Consider the following 20918-nt stretch of genomic DNA (forward strand, 5'->3'; position numbering starts at 1 on the left):
TCCCAGCCTCCACTGCTAGCCCTACCGGATTTCAAGCTTCCCTTCATCTTAGAAACAGATGCTTGCCACTCTGGTATAGGAGCAGTACTAATGCAACAAGCAAGACCCTTGGCATACTTCAGCAAAAGCTTGGGCCCCAAAAATGCAGAGAAATCTGTATATGAAAAAGAAGCAATGGCTATACTGGAAGCTTTAAAGAAATGGCGACATTATTTCCTGGGAAATAAACTGATCATAAAAACTGATCAAAGCAGCCTCAAATACTTAGCAAGCCAAAAACTACTGGAGGGAATTCAACACAAATTAATGTTGAAACTCCTGGAATTTGACTTCTCCATCCAATACAAAAAAGGTTGTGACAACAGAGCAGCAGATGGACTGTCCAGGAAATATCAACCAGCTGATACAGCACCTCCAGAAGCAAACCAGCAAACCATTTGCAAGGCAATCACTCTAGCAACACCAAATTGGGCAACAGATATAACTACTTCCTATGTAGGAGACAGTGACTGCTCCAAATTGCTACAGGAGGTTGCCATCAACCCTACCAGTCATGCAAATTACTTAGCACAACATGGAATTCTCAGGTACAAAGGAAGAATTGTTATTGGTTCCTCCACTGATCTCAGGAAGAAACTATTTGATACATTCCATTCATCAGCCATTGGAGGTCACTCAGGCAACAGAGTTACTTACCAGAAACTCAAACATCTATTCTTCTGGCCCAAGATGAAACAGTACTTGGAACAACTAATAGCTGCCTGTCCTGTGTGCCAAATTTCTAAGACTGAAATAGTGCAGTACCCTGGCCTTTTAGATCCCCTCCCAATTCCAGAAACAAAATGGGCTGCCATCAGCATGGACTTTGTAGAGGGACTACCCAAGTCACATGGGAAAGATGTCATCTTGGTGGTAGTAGACAGGCTAACCAAGTATGCTCACTTCCTTCCTCTAGCTCATCCATACACTGTGCAAAAAGTTGCCCATATATTCATGGACAATATACTGAAACTCCATGGTCCTCCTACTGTTATCATCACAGACAGGGACAGAATATTTCTCAGCAAATTGTGGACTGAAATATTCTCAGCAATGAAGATTTCCTTGCATTTCTCCACTGCCTACCATCCAGAATCAGATGGACAAACTGAACGAGTAAACCAGTGTATGGAGCAGTACCTTCGATGCATGGCATTTCAGGAACCAAAGAAGTGGAGTGACTGGCTCCCAGCGGCAGAGTTTTGGTACAATACTAGTTTCCATACTGCCATCAAAATGTCACCCTTTGAAGCACTGTATGAGTATCCTCCTCCATTACTGGCAGAGTTACCCACCCTGACAAACCTCTCCACTGAAGCTCAACAAACCCTGATGGAGAAAGAGCACATGATCACCATCTTGCAACAAAACCTGGCAAAGGCTCAGCGCACCATGAAGAAATATGCTGATCACAACAGAACTCCCAGAAGCTTTGAATTGGGGGACATGGTCTACTTGAAAATGCAACCACACCGAGAACATGCCTTGGGCAGGGGTAATCCTCTGAAACTTGCTTCCAAGTGGTATGGACCTTTCAAGATTATTCAGACAGTGGGTCGACGTGCTTACAAGCTGCAATTGCCCACGGGTACCTTGCTCCATGACGTCTTCCACGTCAGCAACCTCAAGAAACACATCGGCGATACAGCAGTGCCCAATCCAAGGTTGCCACTGCTCACACCAACTGGTAAGCTTAAGCAATTCCCTCTTACCATCCTGCAGCGTCGCCAGGTACCACGAAGCAATGGAGAGTATGATATCGTTGTTCCACAATGGTTGATCCAGTGGGAAGGCATGAAGGAGGACGAGGCGACGTGGGAGGATGCGGAATTCATGCAAACAACCTTCCCAACGTTCAAGCCCTGAAGTCTTGTCTCCAGGAGGGAGCAGTGTCAGGACCACGGCTCCGCCAACAACACTCTTCAGCATACAGACGGCCTGGATCGCTCCTTCCGACAACCGACGGCCAGGATGGCTTTACCTTTTTGAACCACCCTTTTCGCGCCTTAAGCGTGTTTAGCATGTAATCAACTCTGAATCTGTAATCAGCGTGGTCCTACTCTTCGGTTATAAAAGAGTAGGAGTGGGAGGATGGGAGGCACGCAATGAAAACCTAAGTTATTTTCTCGCCATGTTTTACCTTTATTTACCTTAGTTGTTTAGATCTGAGCCGCCGAAGCTCCTCCTTCTTCCCCCTCTCCGGCCAACGCCGTCGGGCACCCTCGGGTCCTGACAGGTGGACCAGGCGGGGCCTGACGGGAGCGGCGGCTGGGCATGGTGGCGTGGCAGGCCTGGGTGGTTGGGCTCGGTGGCGTGCGCTGCGCGCGATGGTTGGCGTGGAACCGGCGATGTAGGCCTGGGGAGCGGGCGGGTGGAGCTGTGGGCGCAGCGAGGAAGATGGGCGTTGACCAGATGGGGAAAATTTTGGTGTGAGCGGAAGTTCCTCTAGGAAAGGCCGGTAGTTCCGAAAATGTAGAAAATTTTGGATCTAGATCTGCGCGATGAACAGTACGAACTCGGGGCGGAAAACTGAGACGAAAATCGTCGGATTCGAGGGGTAAACGGTGGAATTTGACGGCGAAATTTGGAGAGATGATAGATCAACACCAATAACACAAGATCTGTGGACCAAAACCACAAACAACGCAACAAATTCAGAGATCCAAATTCGAGCTATTTTTTGGGGAAAAATTTTTGGGGAAATTTTTGGGCGAAATTGGTGGAATCGGAGGGTCAAATCCGTGGCAACCTTTGCCTGATACCATATGATGCGGGCTGAGCCCGTGTGGGTTGCCCGATCTCACGAATTGACCCGGGTGAGTGTGATTGCGGAGGGGGATTCGCGGGGAAGTGGATGAACGCGAAGAACTCGATACAAACACACGCACACAACAAAGATCGGTTATCCTCGTTGGCCCGAACCACCAACCGATAGAATTGCAAGACAAAGACCAAAGGTAGAATCTCTTGCAAAAGATCGAAAAATCCAAATAGAATTCCCAAAGAGTAAAAGACCAACTAAGAATAGAGTTGCAAAGCAAGAGATTCTCAATTGATAGAATTACTAGAATGGAAAAAGATCCGGATAAGGAGGGATACAATAGATGGTTAATCTAAGGTGGGGGTTTCCCAAATCCACAAAGGGATAATAGAGGCATAAGCCAATTCATCTAAACATCATCTCTCCCTCATGAAGGTGGGGGTAGGTGCCTATTTATAGGTAGGGGGCCGAAGGGATAAGTTACAAGCCAAAAGGGGCTGAGATCTGGCTGAGGTTCGATAGGGCGGAAGTTCCGGTCCTAAGGGGCGGAAGTTCCGGTCGGGGGCGGAAGTTCCGGTCTTAAGGGGCGGAAGTTCCGGTCGGGGGTGGAAGTTCCGGCCATGAGGGGCGGAAGTTCCGGTCGCAGCTCTTCAGTGCGAGCATCTTCAGTCTTGGATGGAATCTGGGCGGAAGTTCCGGCGGTGGTGGGCGGAAGTTCCGGCCTGGAGCGTCCATATCCTCTTTCTCCTTCTGTTCCATGCTTCCGTGACATCGGCCTTGCGTCCTCGGGTCTCCATGGCATCCTCTTTTCCCTCCGTACTTGTCGTCGAGTTCCTATCATCAAGATATGACGGAGTATGAAGTAGTATATCGCCCCAAATAGGCGATTCGAGGCACGCGTAAAGGAGAAGATTCACCTTTGCGTGCCGTCTTGGCGATGAAGCACATGATGCGGTGAAGACCGAAGGTCTCCCTGTATCACATCCTAAGTTTCTTTGCTCCTCTCCACCGCCTCCGTCGCGGCCAGCCATGCCGTCGCGGCTCCGGGTCGCACCTACCAAGAAGAAGAGATAGGAGAGGATAAGGAGGCACAGTACGATGCGTTGATCTGACGGTGGAAAAAGTTAGTGGGCCCTAAGCTAATTCCCCTAAGAATTAGCAAAACCGTTACATTTTTTGTATAAACTTAATCAAACTTCAAAAATGTTGATTTTGACTAATTCTTAGACGTTTTACATTAAAAAATATTGACTTTGACTAACTCTTAGTCGCCTTACATTTTAGGAAGGAGCAAGTAGCACCTAGCAGGATGTACTATACTCCTTTGCATTGATTTTATTTCTGTTTGTCCACCAGGAGATACTCTTTTTGAGAGAGAGAGAGAGAGAGAGAGAGAGAGAGAGAGAGAGAGAGAGAGAGAAGAATTGGAGATACTCTGTTTTCTCCACAAAACGGTGTATACGATGGCGATGGAAAAACGGTCCAAATCGACGCGAGCATGCATAAGCGCCCGGAATAACCACCTAGGCAACCGCCACCTCCGGGTGACCGCGCGAACGCGCGCAACCGCCGGCTCGACGCATCCAGTGCTACTTGTATGCACCACCATGGCCGGGGACCCACCCGCAGCCTCTCTCTCTCTCTTCCTCCAGACCGACGCACGTACACCATCAAGCGATCCAGCCACCATGCAGGCGGTGAGGCCGGCGGCGGAGGAGCAGACGGAGGCGGAGGCGCAGGAGGTGAGGGAGGTGGTGAGGGCGGCGCAGGAGGAGGCGCCGGTGGAGAAGGAGGTGGCGATGGTGGGGGAGCAGAAGGCCGCCGAGGCCGAGGCCGACGAGGAAGTGGAGGCAGAGACGGAGATCGAGGCCGAGGCCGGAGCGTCAGCCAAGAAGAACCGAATCCAGGTGTCCACCAACAAGAAGCCGCTCTACTTCTACGTCAACCTCGCCAAGGTACGCCATACTACGTTTCATCCAAACAAATCAGTTCGTGACGAAATTAGGAATCCTCTCGTTTTATTTGCATATGTTTCATCCATTTCTCGAAGATGGTATTGGAATTTCATGATTCCCTTTGTTCAAAGGGTATCGAATTAGCATGCAATTCCTCTAATTTAAACTACTGCTGCATGCAGAGGTACATGCAGAACTACGACGAGGTTGAACTCTCTGCTCTGGGGATGGGTAATCAATGCTTTACTCTCCTCACCTTTTTTACTGCTTGTTATCTTCCTTAATCAGTTCATGGTTAACGATATCTTGCTGAGCGAATCCCTTGTTGCAGCCATTGGCACCGTTGTGACTGTGTCGGAGATCCTCAAGAACAATGGTTTGGCCACTGAGAAGAGTAAGCAGCTTGTTTCTCCGGTCTACCATCTGAGTTATCAAACCTTTCCCGATATCACATTAGTGAATCACACATAAATTTGTCCATTCTGTTCAGAAATCCTGACATCAACGATCGGCACCAAAGATGAGTCGAAGGGGCGACTAGTCCGTAAAGCCAAGGCAAGATATCCTACTCCCTCCGTCCATGAATAAGTTTTGCTTCTAGATTTGTCCTAAGTTAACCTTATTTGAATTTGACTAGCTTTATAGAAATGACTACAAACATATAGGACGTCAAATTTGTAGATTAAGAAACTAGATTTCAAGACACAAATCTATGTCATAAATGTAGCCACATTGTCTATAAAGTTAGCCAAATTTAAATATGTTGACTTAGGATAAAGCTAAAAGTACACTTATTTATGGAGGAGGGAGGACTTTAATTTCGATGTCCCATCTGTGTCGTGACATCCCATTTGTGTCCTGAATCCATGCATGATTTTTCTTTACTGTTATTTCATTGTTTCAGATTGAGATCCTGCTGTGTAAATCAGAGAACTTCAACAGCATCATGTCCAGCAAAAAATCACCCAAGTCTGCCGACGACGAGATCAAGGTCTGATCATGTCCGGAAGAGGTCCACACACCCCATGCTTGTGACAGTGAGACGCAGCACGAGATCTGATTCAGTAGTAGTTAGGGTACCTTAGTCTTTCTTAAGGAGGGATGGATCATATCTTTTTCAGTGCATCCCAGAAAGATGTGTTCCCCGTCTCCACTTAATCACTGCTCTAGTGTTCCAGCTGAAACCTGCAAAAAATGCAACACCTTGCAATGCAACTAGGCGCGTCCGTATGAGATGATGATGAAATGTATTTAGAATTCCGATCTTCAAAGTCTGGGGATAGTATTCTTAAGAGCACCTTAACTTTTAGTTTGCTGTAACTTTTGCTTATGTAATGAGGCATTTGCACATGCAGATCGGTACTATGATCAACGGGTGTAATGTTTTCAAAACCGTAGTTGCAAATGCTGGTTTATTCTTCTTCAGAAATAGCAAAAACTATATCTCAGGTCCAGTAGCTTGATTCTTATCTTTACTGTCCACCCTAGCAAGTATCACTAAATGTTGATACTAACAACACTAGTTTACATACTACTACTAACCACATAAATATGTCAAAACAGATGTTATCTTAACTGTAGTTCAGCACCAGCGGACAAATATGTTTTTTCTATCGTACCTTTTTGAACAAGCAATACACTTTGTCAGCACTAGACTGAAAGCCATGAGGCAACACGACACAGTTGCACTTGCAGACAAGATATGGTTATTCAAAAGAAAGGTACTTTCAGCATTTCTCAGATTGAAATTATCTTCATTAGACAGACACTGTACCTGGTACCTTTATTAGCATTCACCTGATGATGAACATGTACCTTTCAAGTTGCAGCTTACGCAGCCAAAAAGGCTACTGGATCATAAATGGTCTTAAAAATAAAGATATGGGTCAAAATAAATACTTGCTTCCCATTCTTCAAGGCGATAGAAAAATAGCTCGTATGTAGTATCATCAGCAGCTGCTAGGTTGAATTCAATGCCAGAAACACAGGTTGCGCTGAAACTCACTAGACTATACTATCTGCAGCAGCTATTGCCTTACATTTCTCAAGACACAAAAAAAATCGAAACCAGCACCAGGCTTCATTACACAATCTATCCCATTATTCTGATGGGAGCGGCAAATAAAGCAACCAGTCTCAGCTATAACCATGTATACATGCCCCTACAAAATCTTTTTCTTATGTACCAGCTTTGCACTACACAAATGAAGCAACATCTATCCTAGCGGGGGCTATCACACTCGGGACAACGAGATCAGCACACTTGCTTCATTGACAGGAGCAAGCAAAGGAGAAAGCCTCAAAGAATATCCTTCCATCAACCACATCACCAACGGTGTCAACATGTAGCAAGTAATATAGGCCTCCGCACACAAATGGCCATATATTTGACCGTCATTTTCTTCTGTTGAGGTCACTTGGCCTCTTTGGAATGCTAGCTCCGATCAGGCCTTCATCTGGGGCTTTGTAGCCGAGATGGAGGATTTCTCAATTATAAATCTTCACGGGCTTCTCATACGTGTGTCGGTTCTGCACAGCCCAAACCACCAAGCAAAGATAAGTCGGCAAAGTAGCTCGTGTAAATTCAAAAAATTGTCAGTCACCCTACCTTCTAAGTTCTAACTTTATCTATGCAAGGAGAAAATTACCCTCAGCCCGTCCACCTGCTCTCTTATTATGAACGTCACATAATAAAATAATATTCCTTATAAAATAATATTTACAAGTAGATTTTAAGTGCGCGCTTGAGCTCGTGTAACATGTGTGGCTAGCCTTCTAAGTAATAATGAAGGCAGACTCAAGAACACTAAGCATCATTCATCAAACCTATCGGTTTTGGCAATAGAAGGGGGAAAAAGGAGAGCCACAAGTTTACTGGAGTAGGAACAGACTATAAAAACTTTGCAGGTAGATGTTTTAAGATATCACACAATAGCTTGCATGATACATCCAGGGATAAAAATGGATGAGCTATGGCCGTTTGTCGATGATTAACTACCCAACACCTATGGTGTGGCAGCCCATACTGGTAAAAGAATATACAAGACCAGAAAGAGGCCGTTTCGTACTGATTAAAATCATAACCTTAATGCCAGTGTAATATGAAATAAAAAAATTGGTTTAAAAAACACCAAAATGGTATACTGAAAATACCATCCTGTTTTTTCTACATCCTGTTTTGGTTATATATGCATGCTTCACAGAGAGAATCCAAAAACACGTCAACTGTACTTGGTTTACATGATAAGCCAGCACTGCCTACCTGATTGGCGGTGTAAGACCTTTTTGGTGTAGTGTCAGTGTGCTCCAAGCCAAGGTATTGTTCCCAAGCTCCGTACACATCTCTCCTCTGTAAGATAAGAAGAAAAACATCATCATGTGAACACAGATCTAGACAGGCCTAAATTCTGAAAACAAGTACTTGCCTGAAAACGTGCAGATACAACATCAATATCCTGGAGGTATTCTGGACGATTCATGGAGATGAATGCAAGCTTCCACTGATCAATAAGTATTTGTGAGTGAGAAATACATGTTAGCAGAGGACAAGTTTATATTTGCTACGGAAATGGTACCATGCATGATGGGGGAGGCGACAGTGAAAGTATATGGTAATAATACGTGCACCTCTTAATCAATTCCAAGTAAAAACTATAGTCAGGAAAGAACGACTGTGTGCGGCTCAATAACTTAACCTACGGACCAAGTTTCTCCTCTAAAAACAGATTATCTAGTGCTTATATTTCAGAGAATTTTATTCCAATACCCTCGTCCCTAGTCTACCTGTGTTAATGTCCCCCTCCAAGTGTCAGAGCCAAGAATTAGAGATAACGGCGACAATATATGCAACAATATTCAAATAAGTGGGGTGTATCAAATCCTAGTAGCTATTTTACCCCTGATTGGCTAATCTACAAAGAAGAGTCATGGCCTGCAGTGAGTCAGTTTGGCTGACTAGTTCAGCAAAGTGTCCAGTGTATTAGTTTGTTATATAATGTCATAATAGTACGAAAGAAGTGGTATTGGTAGTTGTATGTCCACAGTCCATAGCTGGTCCAGTAAATAAAGGACCTAGCATATAATTTTGCATCGATCAATACACTAAAATTTTGGCCCAGGAGCTGTGAGCCTTGATAGTTGGATGGGGATGAGCCCAGCCATTCGTCAAATAGCGAACCATGTGACCCTCTATGTTCCGACCCCAACTCCCCCATACCCTCCGCTTCCATACACCCGGATCAACAACAGATGACCACATGAAAACAAAGTTGGGACGGAACAATGCAGTGGAAAAAGGCATATTCGTACTTTGTGACAAGACACCACAAACACTTCTGTATAATAAAAACCTAACCCATTTCAGTGTAAGACCCAGTTCTTTTGCGGGCAAAACAGTCCATTCTAAATGTATTATTAGGATTTGTAAGTATGGATTACCTTGGAGAACTCTTCATCAGGAACCCGGAGTTTTTTCTGCACACGGTCCATTATCTCTGCAGCAGTCTCACCATCATGGATGACCAGCAAAAAAGGATCTCCGAAATTCTGAATCTGCTGTTGGTCATGACCGTATTCTCAGATTATATTGGATAAGAAGATCAATACTTACTCTTCCAAGAAATTCACCTTAGACTAGTACCTAACAAGGTAAAAAGTGTGGTACCTGGTTCTGATTAGGATCTTTCATGAAATGATAGACGTGAATCAACCGATCATGTGGAGCGAGATTCTTCTCCTCCTCTGGAATCTAATTAAATTGGTAGAAGCAATATAATGTAAGACAAATGACATCAAACATCATCAACCAAAACAGATCCAATGTCAAATACCTCCTCAGCACGTAGCGTCCAGTACTGATCATTTATATTCTCTATCTTTTCTTGAAGTGGAAATATCTGCAGCATACAAAATCTAAATTATTGTGGGTGATGCCAAATACAGTATATAGAATGCTAAATTTGAAGGGAGACAAACATCGAGAAAATCAAGGTCGGAAGGATGTACAGTAACATAAGCACTGTGCATAATGTGAACTATCACATTCTGCAAATAAACATGCACAAACCTTATAAATTTTGTGATAGAAAACTTCAAGCAAGCGGAGCTCAGCGTCAGGATTGGATAGTTCAACCTGTTGGGTATAAGATGAAGATTGTATACACTTACAACACCAAGATAGAAGGGATTCTGAACAAAAGAAAAAACATACTGAATAATCCGAAATGGTAAATGAGTGATCACCTTGGTTTTCAAGTCGGTGATCACATCACTGATGGTGCTATTTTTTGGAAGTCTGATGCTATGAATCACAACCTGGCAAATCGTGTGCATTAATGACATACTTCAGCAACAATGATGGAATAAGAACATATACCATGTAGCAGACAAACCTCGTCTTTTGTTGCATGGTGAAATGCAACTTTAAGTGTTTTCAAACACTGCAATTCTGGCAGTGGAATGTCGAGAACTTCATAATACAGTATGTCAGAAGTCTGTGAACGGAAGGATGAATATTAGTACAAATATGAACTATCGGGATAATGTTACATCTTTTAAATAACAAAATGCTCCCAGTTGAATAAAGAAAGGAAAGAACAAACTAACCTGATTATAATGTACAAGCATATCCAATAGATGCTCTACTCCACGATATCTGATGGGCTGTGGTTTAGGTTGTTGAGAATAGCAATTGTGAGATGTAAGCCGAATTTTTGATGGATCGTCCAATCCAAGCTGACGTGCAACTCTCTCAACAACATCATCATAAGTATTAAGCTTCGACCTAAGTGAAGAAGACAATTATATGTTTGCAAGTTGACTAAAAAGAAATAATTAAGTATCAATTAAGAGTGATTTGCAATTCCTCACAATTCCAAACAAAACTCATCCTCCTTTGGTTTCTCCAGACAGCGGAAGTGCACGACCTATAGTACCAAGAAAAAAGAAACTATTTATTACAGTAACAGTACAGGCTTAGTTGCAAACAGAAATTAAAAGCTATGCATTGCATATCTGTGACGTAATTAACAACAAACAAGGTAAGAATAAAGCAATCCTGTTTATGTGCAACCTAATGGAAATATCATACTATAGCAAAATATCTAAGTAATAATTGTACAGAGCCATGAAAACACCCTAAGATCTATACTCTATAGGTTCTCCAAAACTACTGTTCTGACTGTTTTGGTACCAGGAGTTGGAGATTCCAGTTTACCATGAACACCAAACCCTTACCCAAGCAAATAAATGACTGTATAGAGATAAAAACACCATATCGGATGCATGAGATAAATAGTTCATAATGCTACAGTAGAGTGGTACAAAACCGTGATCCAAGTTGAAAATACAACACTTGATGTGTATCTATCTGAGTATACCTGCCTATTATGAACATACTCCAAGAAAGAAGGAACATCTGGATAGCGCACTTGAGTATCACCATCTGGTACAGAAAGCTTTTGGAAACAGACTATGTCCCCATCTTCAAGCTACAACATGAAAAATGCATGAAATTGATAGTCGTCTTTTATAAACAGGCCTAAATAAAGTTTGTATCTGAAAGTTTCCCAAACCTGACTAGAACGGAAAGTAAGTTTCTTATCAATATGTTCACACATCACATTTGGCTCGAACTTAATTTCCTGCAGCATAACAATGCATAAACTCAGAATATTCATGTTGGGAAGATCAGTACTATGAAGTGCATATTGTATGCTACATGAACATTAACCATCATGCAGGACTGAACAATTAACCACCTGCACAAAACTACATGAGTACAAGAACACAACTTACGAAGCTTTGGGTGGTCAAGAGAAATAAAAGCATAGTCATAAAGAACTGAACAACCCCCGCCGGTGCCTTTTAAGGAATAGCCGGTCTCAAGCCCGGGTAAAGGAGGGTTGTGATAGGCTTGGCAAGCCAACGTAAAAAACAGCCATTCCTATGGATATGAAACCCAATGGTAGTCATAAAAAAACTGAATACTGCACTCACCTCATAGAGCTCAATTTCTTCATTTGTGGAAAATCCAGCCATTTCATTCAATATTGCCAGGATATCAGACGGCTTTCCCAAAGCCTTAACAAAAAGCCTACCAATAAAACTATATAACAAAAATGATGTCAGTGTCTAAGTCTACTGTATCAAAAAGAGGATGCTTGACACAAACTTATGAGATATACCGAAGCTCTTCTTTTTCAGGATTATAAAATTTGAAGAAGAGTAAAATATCTTCCTTGCTCTTCTCAGGAGGACGAATTGGGCGCAAATCCTACACATGTTAACAATAAGACATAGTCAAAGCATCTCCAATTTAATGACACAATAGAAAGAAAATTATGTCCACAAAAGAAACATTGAACTGCAATCGGTTTATAAGATTACCAATCCTACTTCTACTTCTAGAAATAGCTTCAGCTCAGCGTTGTGTGCCTTGTTTGAGACCTCCCTAAGTTGCCCCACCTGTACAGTACAAGATAAGTAATAAGATGTAATAAATATTAATATATTATGATAATAAATGAACACATAAGCAAAATAGAACAAAAAGTGAAAAGGCTAAAACACTATCCACCAACTTCAGCTTAAACAGACCTGAAGGCCCGTGCAAACTGCTCCAGCATAGGTGTTATTTTTATTTATTTTTGGCACTAGCATAGGTGTGAAATGTGGTAGGAGGAAAGTACAAAGAGCAGCAAAATAGGAGCAACACATCATAATATTTTCCCCTAAAAAATCATAATAACTTACTTCACTAACATCTAAGTTTATTAATTCAACTCAACTGATGGGTTATGAGATCAAATAGACCAATGATCCAGAATATATGTACCTGGAGGTATCCACAAACAGCTCTTACGAGTTCAAGAAGTATACAACTTTCCACTTACGCTTTCAATTTTCAAAAACCGTTACAAAAAAAAAATCCATTTAAATTACCATTCATTTGTAGCGTATGTGTGTACATGCAACTAATACAACTATCAGATCAACTATTTCACATTCATATACCAGCAAAAGAGGCCAGGAAAATGAAGAGGGAAAGATCAAGCAAATAAAACTTAAACTGAACCAATCAGGAGTTCAAGATGAGAACTCAAATAAAACCAACCGAATAGTTTTCCATTCATTAAAATACTTGAAAAGGTACAAGTATGATCGTTCAAAAAAAGTTGACGACTCACTGATTGCGCTTCTTCATGAGGGGCTAGCGGACGATTGGGCCGGTATGTATGATTTTGCCTCTTAGCCCACAACCAGAAGCGCTGAGACTGTACAGGAATGCCATATTCCTTTGCAACTTCCTCCTATTAAAAGAGCACATTCGGCAATCAAAAGTTAATTCAAATGGAAGAGTAACTGATTGTAGATTGCAGAACAACGTAAAAAAGGACCATTTTCCAATCTTGAACTCTTGTTGAAGTTCACATTTAAACCTTGAACTCTGAGTTATGCTTTCCAAATATTACCTTGAATGAAGTAAAGGGCAACTGCTTCTGTATACGGAAGCTACGGACTTTTTCATGGTCCACCAGATCAAAATATATATTCTTCCCAATCTGCTCCTTCAAATCTTCATCTCGTGCAACCTAGGTTCATTTATTTATTTAATATTGCAAATAGAGCACTACTGAAAGGAGTGCACCAGGAGAACTAACTGGTATGGCTGAGAGCCTGAGACTAATAATTGACCAGACCTTTATGATGGTGTAGAGGTGAGCTTCAGCCTTTTCCTTCTTCTTATGTTCTTTCTCTTCTTGTTCTTTCTTCAACCTTATCTGCAAAAGCACAGTTAAACTGATTCACTATCTGCAAAAGAAGTACAACATATTAAATAGGAAGAGAGGAGAATATAATGACTCACCCTCAAATGCTCAGCAATGTCCTTCTCATCAACATTACACATTATTTTCTCCTTGTCACTTTCACGAATATATACAAGCATGTAGGCGTTTGAATACTTTGTGAACTTAAATGGGGTATTATTGAAACCAGGGTTAATTTGAGGCAACTGTTCCATCGAAAAGAAGAAAGACAGAGAGGAGGGTGTCATACATATAGTGATATAGAAGATGAGTGTAAATGTGAAATCAATACAATCAACAGGTTGTATACTGAATAAATACTCCCTCCGTTTCTAGATATAAGCCATCTAGTTTTTTGAGAAAAAAAATCATAATATAAGGTGTATTACGTTGCACCACTTGTATGAACAATATTTTTAGGGATTTGATTACATTTCCTTATCTTATGCGAAGTCCTTTATTACCCCACGTCAATTGTCTAGCGTTAATCCTGCCGAAACATGGTGTAACTTTCTCTCAATGTGTGTTCTTTTATTTTCGTGCCAAAAAATATATGGCTTATATCTAGGAATGGAGTAGTTGTTAAGCAAAAAACTTACCTCTTCTTCGCCCCCATACTGCTCTTCAAGCGCTTTTTTAGTATCTTCTTTTGTTACTCGCTCGTCATCAAATTTATACCTGAATAGACACAACATGCAACCACAAAAAATCACCTCACGTAACCTTTGCTGAATTGCTTTCAGGTCATCATGTGTATAGTAATCAGAGAGGAAACATTATGGTGTGCAAAAAAAAATACAAATTGGTTTGGTATCGCAGCTGGTTAAACACGTTCTTATTGTGCAAGCAAGCTATTTAGCAGACTCCAAGCAAATATTTCTATCACAAATTCACAAGCCAATTACAGAATCAGGACAGACGGGGTAAATCCCCTTGACCTTGAGCTGTAAATTTCGAGAGAAGTTGGTGAACTTGGGGCCAATTAACAGAATGAATGGAGTAGAAGTGCTGGGATTAATGTTCTCAAAGAACTTCACATCGTCATGATCCATTTATCGGCAAACACAGGATATTACGACCCAATTTATTTTTTTATGAATAATATTACGAGGGCGCATGCTGCACACTCTGCCAATGTAATTACACAACCACTGTTTGGTGATGCACAGAAGCAGGAACAAAACAGTGCCCGAAAAGGTCCTCTCCTATGGTTTAAGTACTGAGATGCAAGGACAAAGAACTCAAAATATAAGACGCACCACTGGTCTGAGAGTGTAGGTCGTATGAAAGCATAGTAGTGACCGCCATGTACTCCTCCACTATGAACAAGAACACTGCATAAAAGCATATGACCAACATTAGCACCAACACCAACATTAGCACCAACACAATACAGATCACGTTTATCTGAGACTTATCATAATATTAATATTTATTCTCGTATGGAACAGTGACTAAGAAGAGAAAAGGCAAATTTCCAAAGTACCATTTCAAACTGGTTTGCACTGAAAAGTGTTGTTTTTATTTACATACAAGAGTCTTGTTCATGGATGTTGTCTCAAGTATTAACCATTCAGAGATATGACTGGACAACACAGAGTACACCAAAATGTCAGATATAACCAATTACCTGTGAAGAGTGTACAGGTTTCTGATACTTCTATCAGCATCTGGAGTAAGATATTTTCCATCATCCCTATCAAGATCAAGTTGTAGCGGGAACTCATAACGGTCATTAATCTACAGAAGTAGGTGTTACTTTGATTAGCAATTTAGATTTTAGAAGCATCTTTTCTAATACTTCTAGACGTGGAAATAAGAGAAACATTACTCTCAATGTTAATTGCTAGGGAAAGCAAAACAGAAACAACAGAGAACTGAATGAACAAAAACAGATAACGCTTAATCAGAGAGAACTCGTAATCAAAGGGAACAAAGGGAACAAAATGGGTAAAGAACTCATCGGTAATTTCATACAGCCTGAAAGATAGTTTTCAGATTGCATGGATCTCACATTAAATGGATTTAAAATGATCAGCTCTTTGAGTTGATGTGGCTGTACTCGGGATAACAATTATAAATTTAAATCTCCTTATATCATGTACATTTTGACAAGTGTTTAGATGACCCCGTTGGCATGAGAAAAATGTCAAAACAAAACAAGTACTTCATTTGAATATCTAGAAAGCAAGGATGAAAGAGCAAGCTGGATGTATTAGTGTGTTACAGCATATAGGTCATGCCATGCTAGGACTCAAGCTAGTAGAACCAGTTTCTACATTCGTCTTTGTCTATCCAAATCAGGAAATGCTCATACACAAGACTAGAGGATGGGGTGTGAACTGTGATGGTTACTTTGAACCAGAAAGATATCTAAGTATCTCTAAAATGCTTACCGAAATAGCAGGGTACTCTACCAGCATCAACCTAAGTAAACCATCAGAATCATTTTTATACCAATGTGCATAATTTTGAAGCAAAACAGTGGAGTGGTAAGGTGTGTTTAGCACTTGCCTACTTCCCTGAGGCAACTACCTGATTGTGCAAAAAGAATGCTCATGACGATTCTAGCAAAGCTGGCACATTAAGCTTAGTTTGATGTAATTACAAAGTAGATGATCAATCTTAGCAGTGCAGAAATAGGTTTGGTAGCCCCAAAATAGTGCAACAGGTGTCCTTGATTACTTGCGCAAAAATGGTCATGTTGCTCAAAACTTACTGTCAAGAAAGCACCTAATGCAAGTTCTAGAAACAACAGACATATCATTATGCCATTTTTGCCAATCAGCAGGTAAACTGGTAAAACCATAACAGAAGTCTGTAGATCGTAACAGGTCATGAAACAGAATCTCAAATCGGAACCATGTTCTGTGTTTCATCAGTCTAATACACAAACATCCATATTATATCCAAATGCACACCAACAATTTTATGAATAACAATTATTTGTACAGTATCTGCTTCAGAGAGGTCAATCCTCATAAAAATTGTCGCCCACAAAAAATAAGTTCTAGAAAAATTGCCAATTGAAAGGTGAAAGAGGGTAATAGCATAGCACCGACCTTAACCATTGTATCCCGCATGTAATCATATTCAAAACGCTTCAGTTGAAGTTGCAAAACAGGAGGGAAATCAAGAAAGAGAACACCCTTTTTTGCATCCTGGAAACAGATTGAGACTGGAGTTGAGGTGCCGAGCAAAAAACAGAAAGATCAGAGAAGTATAACTATTACACCAATTTCCTTCATTAACTAGAAAAGAACGGATCCATGGATGCAGGTGCAGCTTTCCTGAATCTCTGAGTAGCAGGTAATCAACATTTTTGTTCTCCGAAATTACTTCTAAGTACCGTGTGTATTAAGTTATTAACCAATGCAAGTAATTACAAACTTAATATTTCCAATATTTACCAATAAAGATAATAAAATATAATAAGATTCATGTTCAAAACCATGATTAGACAATGAGTTGTGGGCACCTGTAAGCCATGTTGTTCCGCCTGATATTTGTTATCACCCTCTAGACGCTCCACTTCGACATATTTATCAAATGATGCATAAACATCACGACAACCTTTGACATCAAGTTGTAGATCTGCAAGGCCAAAACATAGGTAACTATTATACAATAGATAGATATAGGACATTCAATGCAAACACAATCCGAATGACAGGTCCTACCATAAAAGGACTCTTTTCTGTTAGATTTATAGTCAACATTAATGCACTCGATGTAATTAATGTGGTGGCCTTCAAATAGTTGTTCAATTGTTCCTTCCACAACAGTTCCCTGGGGAGAAAGAAAAATTAATAACAAATAACTAGCATAGAGACAATTTGTTTATATAACATTCACCTTCATCTTGTCTTCAAGTTTCTCGCAGAGAACTCTGTTGAGCTCCTGCACATCATGTTGCATGAAAGAATCATAAGTGTCCCATCCAAAAGATTTAGTCAACTCTTTCGTAGCTACGCTGTTGTCACTATACTGGAGCTTGTAAAAAAGGCTCTGCAGGGCTAAAGGAATACTCCCAGACGGCATGTCATTCTCAGTAGTTGGCATGTGATATACAGCCTAAGAGAAAATTTCAATTAATTAGTTCAAAATTCAGACTCACAACAATGCATGTACGGTAGAACAAAGAAAGGTTTCACACCTTCCGGAAGTATGGTATATGGTACAGAGTTTGCAGAAGAGAGTTCATATAACAGGTAGCACCCTGATTCTTGAGACCAACGTAACCTGTTTCCTTTTTTGAGTCGTAAGTCCAATAGTCAACCATTTTGCGAACAGCAACCTCAGCCTCAACAACAACAGTATCATTCACAATATAGCCCCTACTTGGGTCATACAGCTCACTCAAAGGCATAAACGATGTAAAGCCCCAGTCACTCTCACGTGCATTAAACTGATGTTGAGTATCTGCAAAACATGGGACCAGCGTACAGCCTCAACCAGGGAAATTTTGCAGAAATATTGGAAAATTCAAATGTGAATGAAGCAGTGCTACAACAAAAGTTCACTAGCTGCACGCAGAAAAATAGCAAGACCAAGGAGTCTTTGGAAGCATGAGGTCACAATCAAGTTCATGAGGAATAAAACTAACTGAAGGTTCAGGCTTCAAGCAACAATAATGACCAAAGAAGTTGTAAAATAATAAACGAAAATATAAAGGATTTATCTGCTCGTGATAGAATATAATCTAATGTGCTTTACAAAAAATTATCAACTTAGTTTCTCAAAAGAAAGAAAACGATCGACTGCCGATGTGATTTATGATTTACAGATAACCTAAGAAAAGTCCCAGAAACTAATTCCTAGATAAGAACTGTTTAGCTGTATATGTAACAATTTCAGCACCACTGGTGCCATAGATATATAAAAATGAACTAGGAGTCAACAGAGTAAATAAATTACTCCAACAATGTTGACCATCGACCAAGAACCAACAAAGAAAAAATACGCTCAGAGTTGAGAGCTGATACTCTAGGTATACAAGTTGCCAAGAAGTGCAAAACAAAAAGAGATGCACAGCTGAGAACATCCGATTCCCAGATACACAATGTGTATGTCCCTTAAACGTAGAAGTAGACGCTGAAAGAAGGTTCATATTTAAACTTTGCAAAAAAAAAAAGATATCTGCATTGCATGTGCTACATGTGTTATATCTTGATCTACAAGAATGAGCCCCGCCTCACCAAAAGGGAAAATAAGCGCTGCAATGTTATCTAGTACATTATGTCTACCAATGGGGCACTATCTACCCACTATGTATTTCCCGATAACCTAGGCATGCATTATGTACATCTTCAGTTGCACTGCCAACAACTTGCATGCAGCAGTAGGTGCACAGAATCCTAACAGGATTCACTGACAGATGGAGCTTCCATGATGGATGGCGTTCTTAAGACACTTCCATTACAACATTAATCCAAGAAAAAGAGATACCTTTCCGTGTGGTGAACTTCTGATGGATCTGGTTTACAATGGCCAAGCTGAAGTGAGCGTAGCGACTCCACCCATAGGGGAGGTTCCCCGAGTCGGCAACATCCAAGTACATGGAAAGGTTCTCCACATTATTTCCCTTAGGGAAAATCAGCACACGCCTACATTCAAAACCATCATTAACTTGGGGCTTCCACATCCAACAACAAACTCCCACATTAGACTTCTTTTTTTTTCCACGGAGAATCAAAATGACCAAAACTCACCATTTAAATCCACCAACGACAAACACATCCGAGTAGTGCTTCTTGCCGTTGAGCCTGGTGAAGTTCTCGATCGTCCAGGTGAAGCGGGACGTCTGCGGGTCCTCGGGTGGCTGGCTCTCCGCCGTATTCACAGGCTCCGTCTGGGCCACCACTAGCAGTAGCAACAAGAGCACCACCGACAACAAACAGGCGTGCAAGATCAGCAAAAGCTCGAAATGCGAGAGACCCGTCAACTCAGACAGAAAGGCAGAAGGGAGAAAATCGCGTGGCACTCAGTCTCACCTTCCATTGGCTGCGCGGCGTCGGCGGCGGGGAGCTCCTGGTGCGGCACGAGCATCTCTTCGTCCTCCTGCTGCTGCTGCGAAGGGCGCAGGGGTCAGATCCGGCGGTGCGCGTAAACCCGTGCAAAAAGATGAGACCTTTGATCGGGACGAAGCAGTGGGGCGCGAAGAGCCGGGGAGATCGGGCGAGTGGGGAGGTAGGGCACGTACCTCGAGAGGTGGAGGGGTCATCATAGTCATGGAGCCGTCGTCGCTGGCGGCGGTGGCCGGGGGTGAGGAAGCGATCCAGGGGAAGGGTGGCTGGCCGCGCGCGACCCGGCGGCGGCGGCGGCGGCGAACGGCGGAGTGCGTGAGGCGGAGGAGGATTGCGAGGGTGCGTAGCGTGGGGAAATGGAGACGGTGGGGATGGTCCGGTGTGGAGGGGCGCTTCGGGGATTTCCGGGGTCCAGCAGGGAGGAGATGACAATTTCTCACTTCTCACGTCATCCTCTCATGGTCTTGGGCTTGAGCCGAAGCTCCCTCCATAGGCCTGCTTCTGCTAGAGCTCACCTCGGGCAAAGTCTCGACACATAGTGACTATGGAAATTTTTCTATTTTTAATAGGTGACTATGCAGCCTATTTGTTTTTGCGCAAATGGAAACTGATAATATTAAACCAAGTTTCTTACAGAAAAACCCAGAACAAAGAAAAAATACAGATAAGCCCTTCTGGATCCCAGCTTCTTCTTCGCAGCGCAACACGCTCCGCCGGCGAAACGCCGCCGCCACTCCTCCACTCAAAGCTTGGACTGGGAGGAGCCCCTCCGCGGACGGGAAGTCGACGGTCCTCGGCTCCAGAGAGCCTCCATCCTGCACCACGAACGACGCCGGCTTGGTCAATATCACCACCTCCATCGAGATCTTCAACAACCGGAGCCGCCGTCACACGGCCTCCGGCGAGGGGAAGGCACGCCCCACAACTCCGACGAGTCGTGAGCCTATTCACCTCATCAAACATTCTTGATCAATCATAACTTGCCAAGTCATGCAAGCCTTACACCATCAATCTACCACCTCATCAAAATCTCTGAAAACATTATGATATTTTTGAGAGAATCTCCTCCAACTCAGCAATAAAATGGTAATTAAAGTCTTACTAACTAGCAAGTATTTGTAAGATAGTAAATAGTAGCAACGTCATGAGGTACACCCTGCATAATTTTCTCTTATTTTTTTACATATGATTTTAATCCTCTCCGTGCCAACCCATCGTTTCCTCTTCCAATAACCGATCTCCCCTGTTTTTATTTTCTTCCTGCTTAGCCCACAAGAAACTGAACGGGGTATTGATGTAAAAGAAACTAAACGGGGCTTGGCTAATGAAG

At 42.0% G+C, this 20918-nt stretch overlaps 2 protein-coding genes across 4 annotated transcripts; one reads left to right on the forward strand and one right to left on the reverse strand.

The window, feature by feature from the left end:
- Window positions 1–4365: 4365 nt before the first annotated feature.
- On the forward strand, window positions 4366–6170 carry LOC127304734 (uncharacterized). Its single transcript, XM_051335336.2, has 5 exons — window positions 4366–4755; window positions 4938–4986; window positions 5087–5149; window positions 5246–5310; window positions 5660–6170. Exons 1-5 carry the CDS (start codon window positions 4408–4410, stop codon window positions 5750–5752), a joined length of 618 nt encoding a protein of 205 aa, XP_051191296.1. The 5' UTR covers window positions 4366–4407; the 3' UTR covers window positions 5753–6170.
- A 527-nt stretch (window positions 6171–6697) lies between these two features.
- LOC127299542 (ubiquitin C-terminal hydrolase 12) lies at window positions 6698–19987 on the reverse strand. Of its 3 annotated transcripts, none has more exons than XM_051329509.2 (32): window positions 19765–19987; window positions 19556–19631; window positions 19274–19424; window positions 19011–19168; window positions 17719–17984; window positions 17418–17636; window positions 17243–17351; window positions 17041–17156; window positions 16625–16723; window positions 15193–15302; window positions 14822–14896; window positions 14162–14240; window positions 13622–13768; window positions 13455–13535; window positions 13227–13346; window positions 12942–13064; window positions 12142–12219; window positions 11940–12028; window positions 11752–11860; window positions 11328–11396; window positions 11133–11243; window positions 10624–10679; window positions 10360–10537; window positions 10146–10247; window positions 9997–10068; window positions 9821–9886; window positions 9585–9650; window positions 9419–9502; window positions 9193–9306; window positions 8181–8255; window positions 8018–8104; window positions 6698–7284 (listed from the first exon to the last, which is right to left on the reverse strand). In XM_051329509.2, exons 1-32 carry the CDS (start codon window positions 19792–19794, stop codon window positions 7243–7245), a joined length of 3357 nt encoding a protein of 1118 aa, XP_051185469.1. In that variant the 5' UTR covers window positions 19795–19987; the 3' UTR covers window positions 6698–7242. The 3 variants fall into 3 exon arrangements, with proteins under 3 accessions (XP_051185469.1, XP_051185468.1, XP_051185467.1); XM_051329508.2 differs by having other exon boundaries at window positions 9193–9309; window positions 19556–19628; window positions 19765–19986; XM_051329507.2 differs by having other exon boundaries at window positions 9193–9309; window positions 19765–19986.
- Between the last annotated feature and the right edge of the window lie 931 nt (window positions 19988–20918).

Source organism: Lolium perenne, chromosome 5, assembly GCF_019359855.2.
Source record: "Lolium perenne isolate Kyuss_39 chromosome 5, Kyuss_2.0, whole genome shotgun sequence".
Lineage (NCBI taxonomy): Eukaryota > Viridiplantae > Streptophyta > Magnoliopsida > Poales > Poaceae > Lolium > Lolium perenne.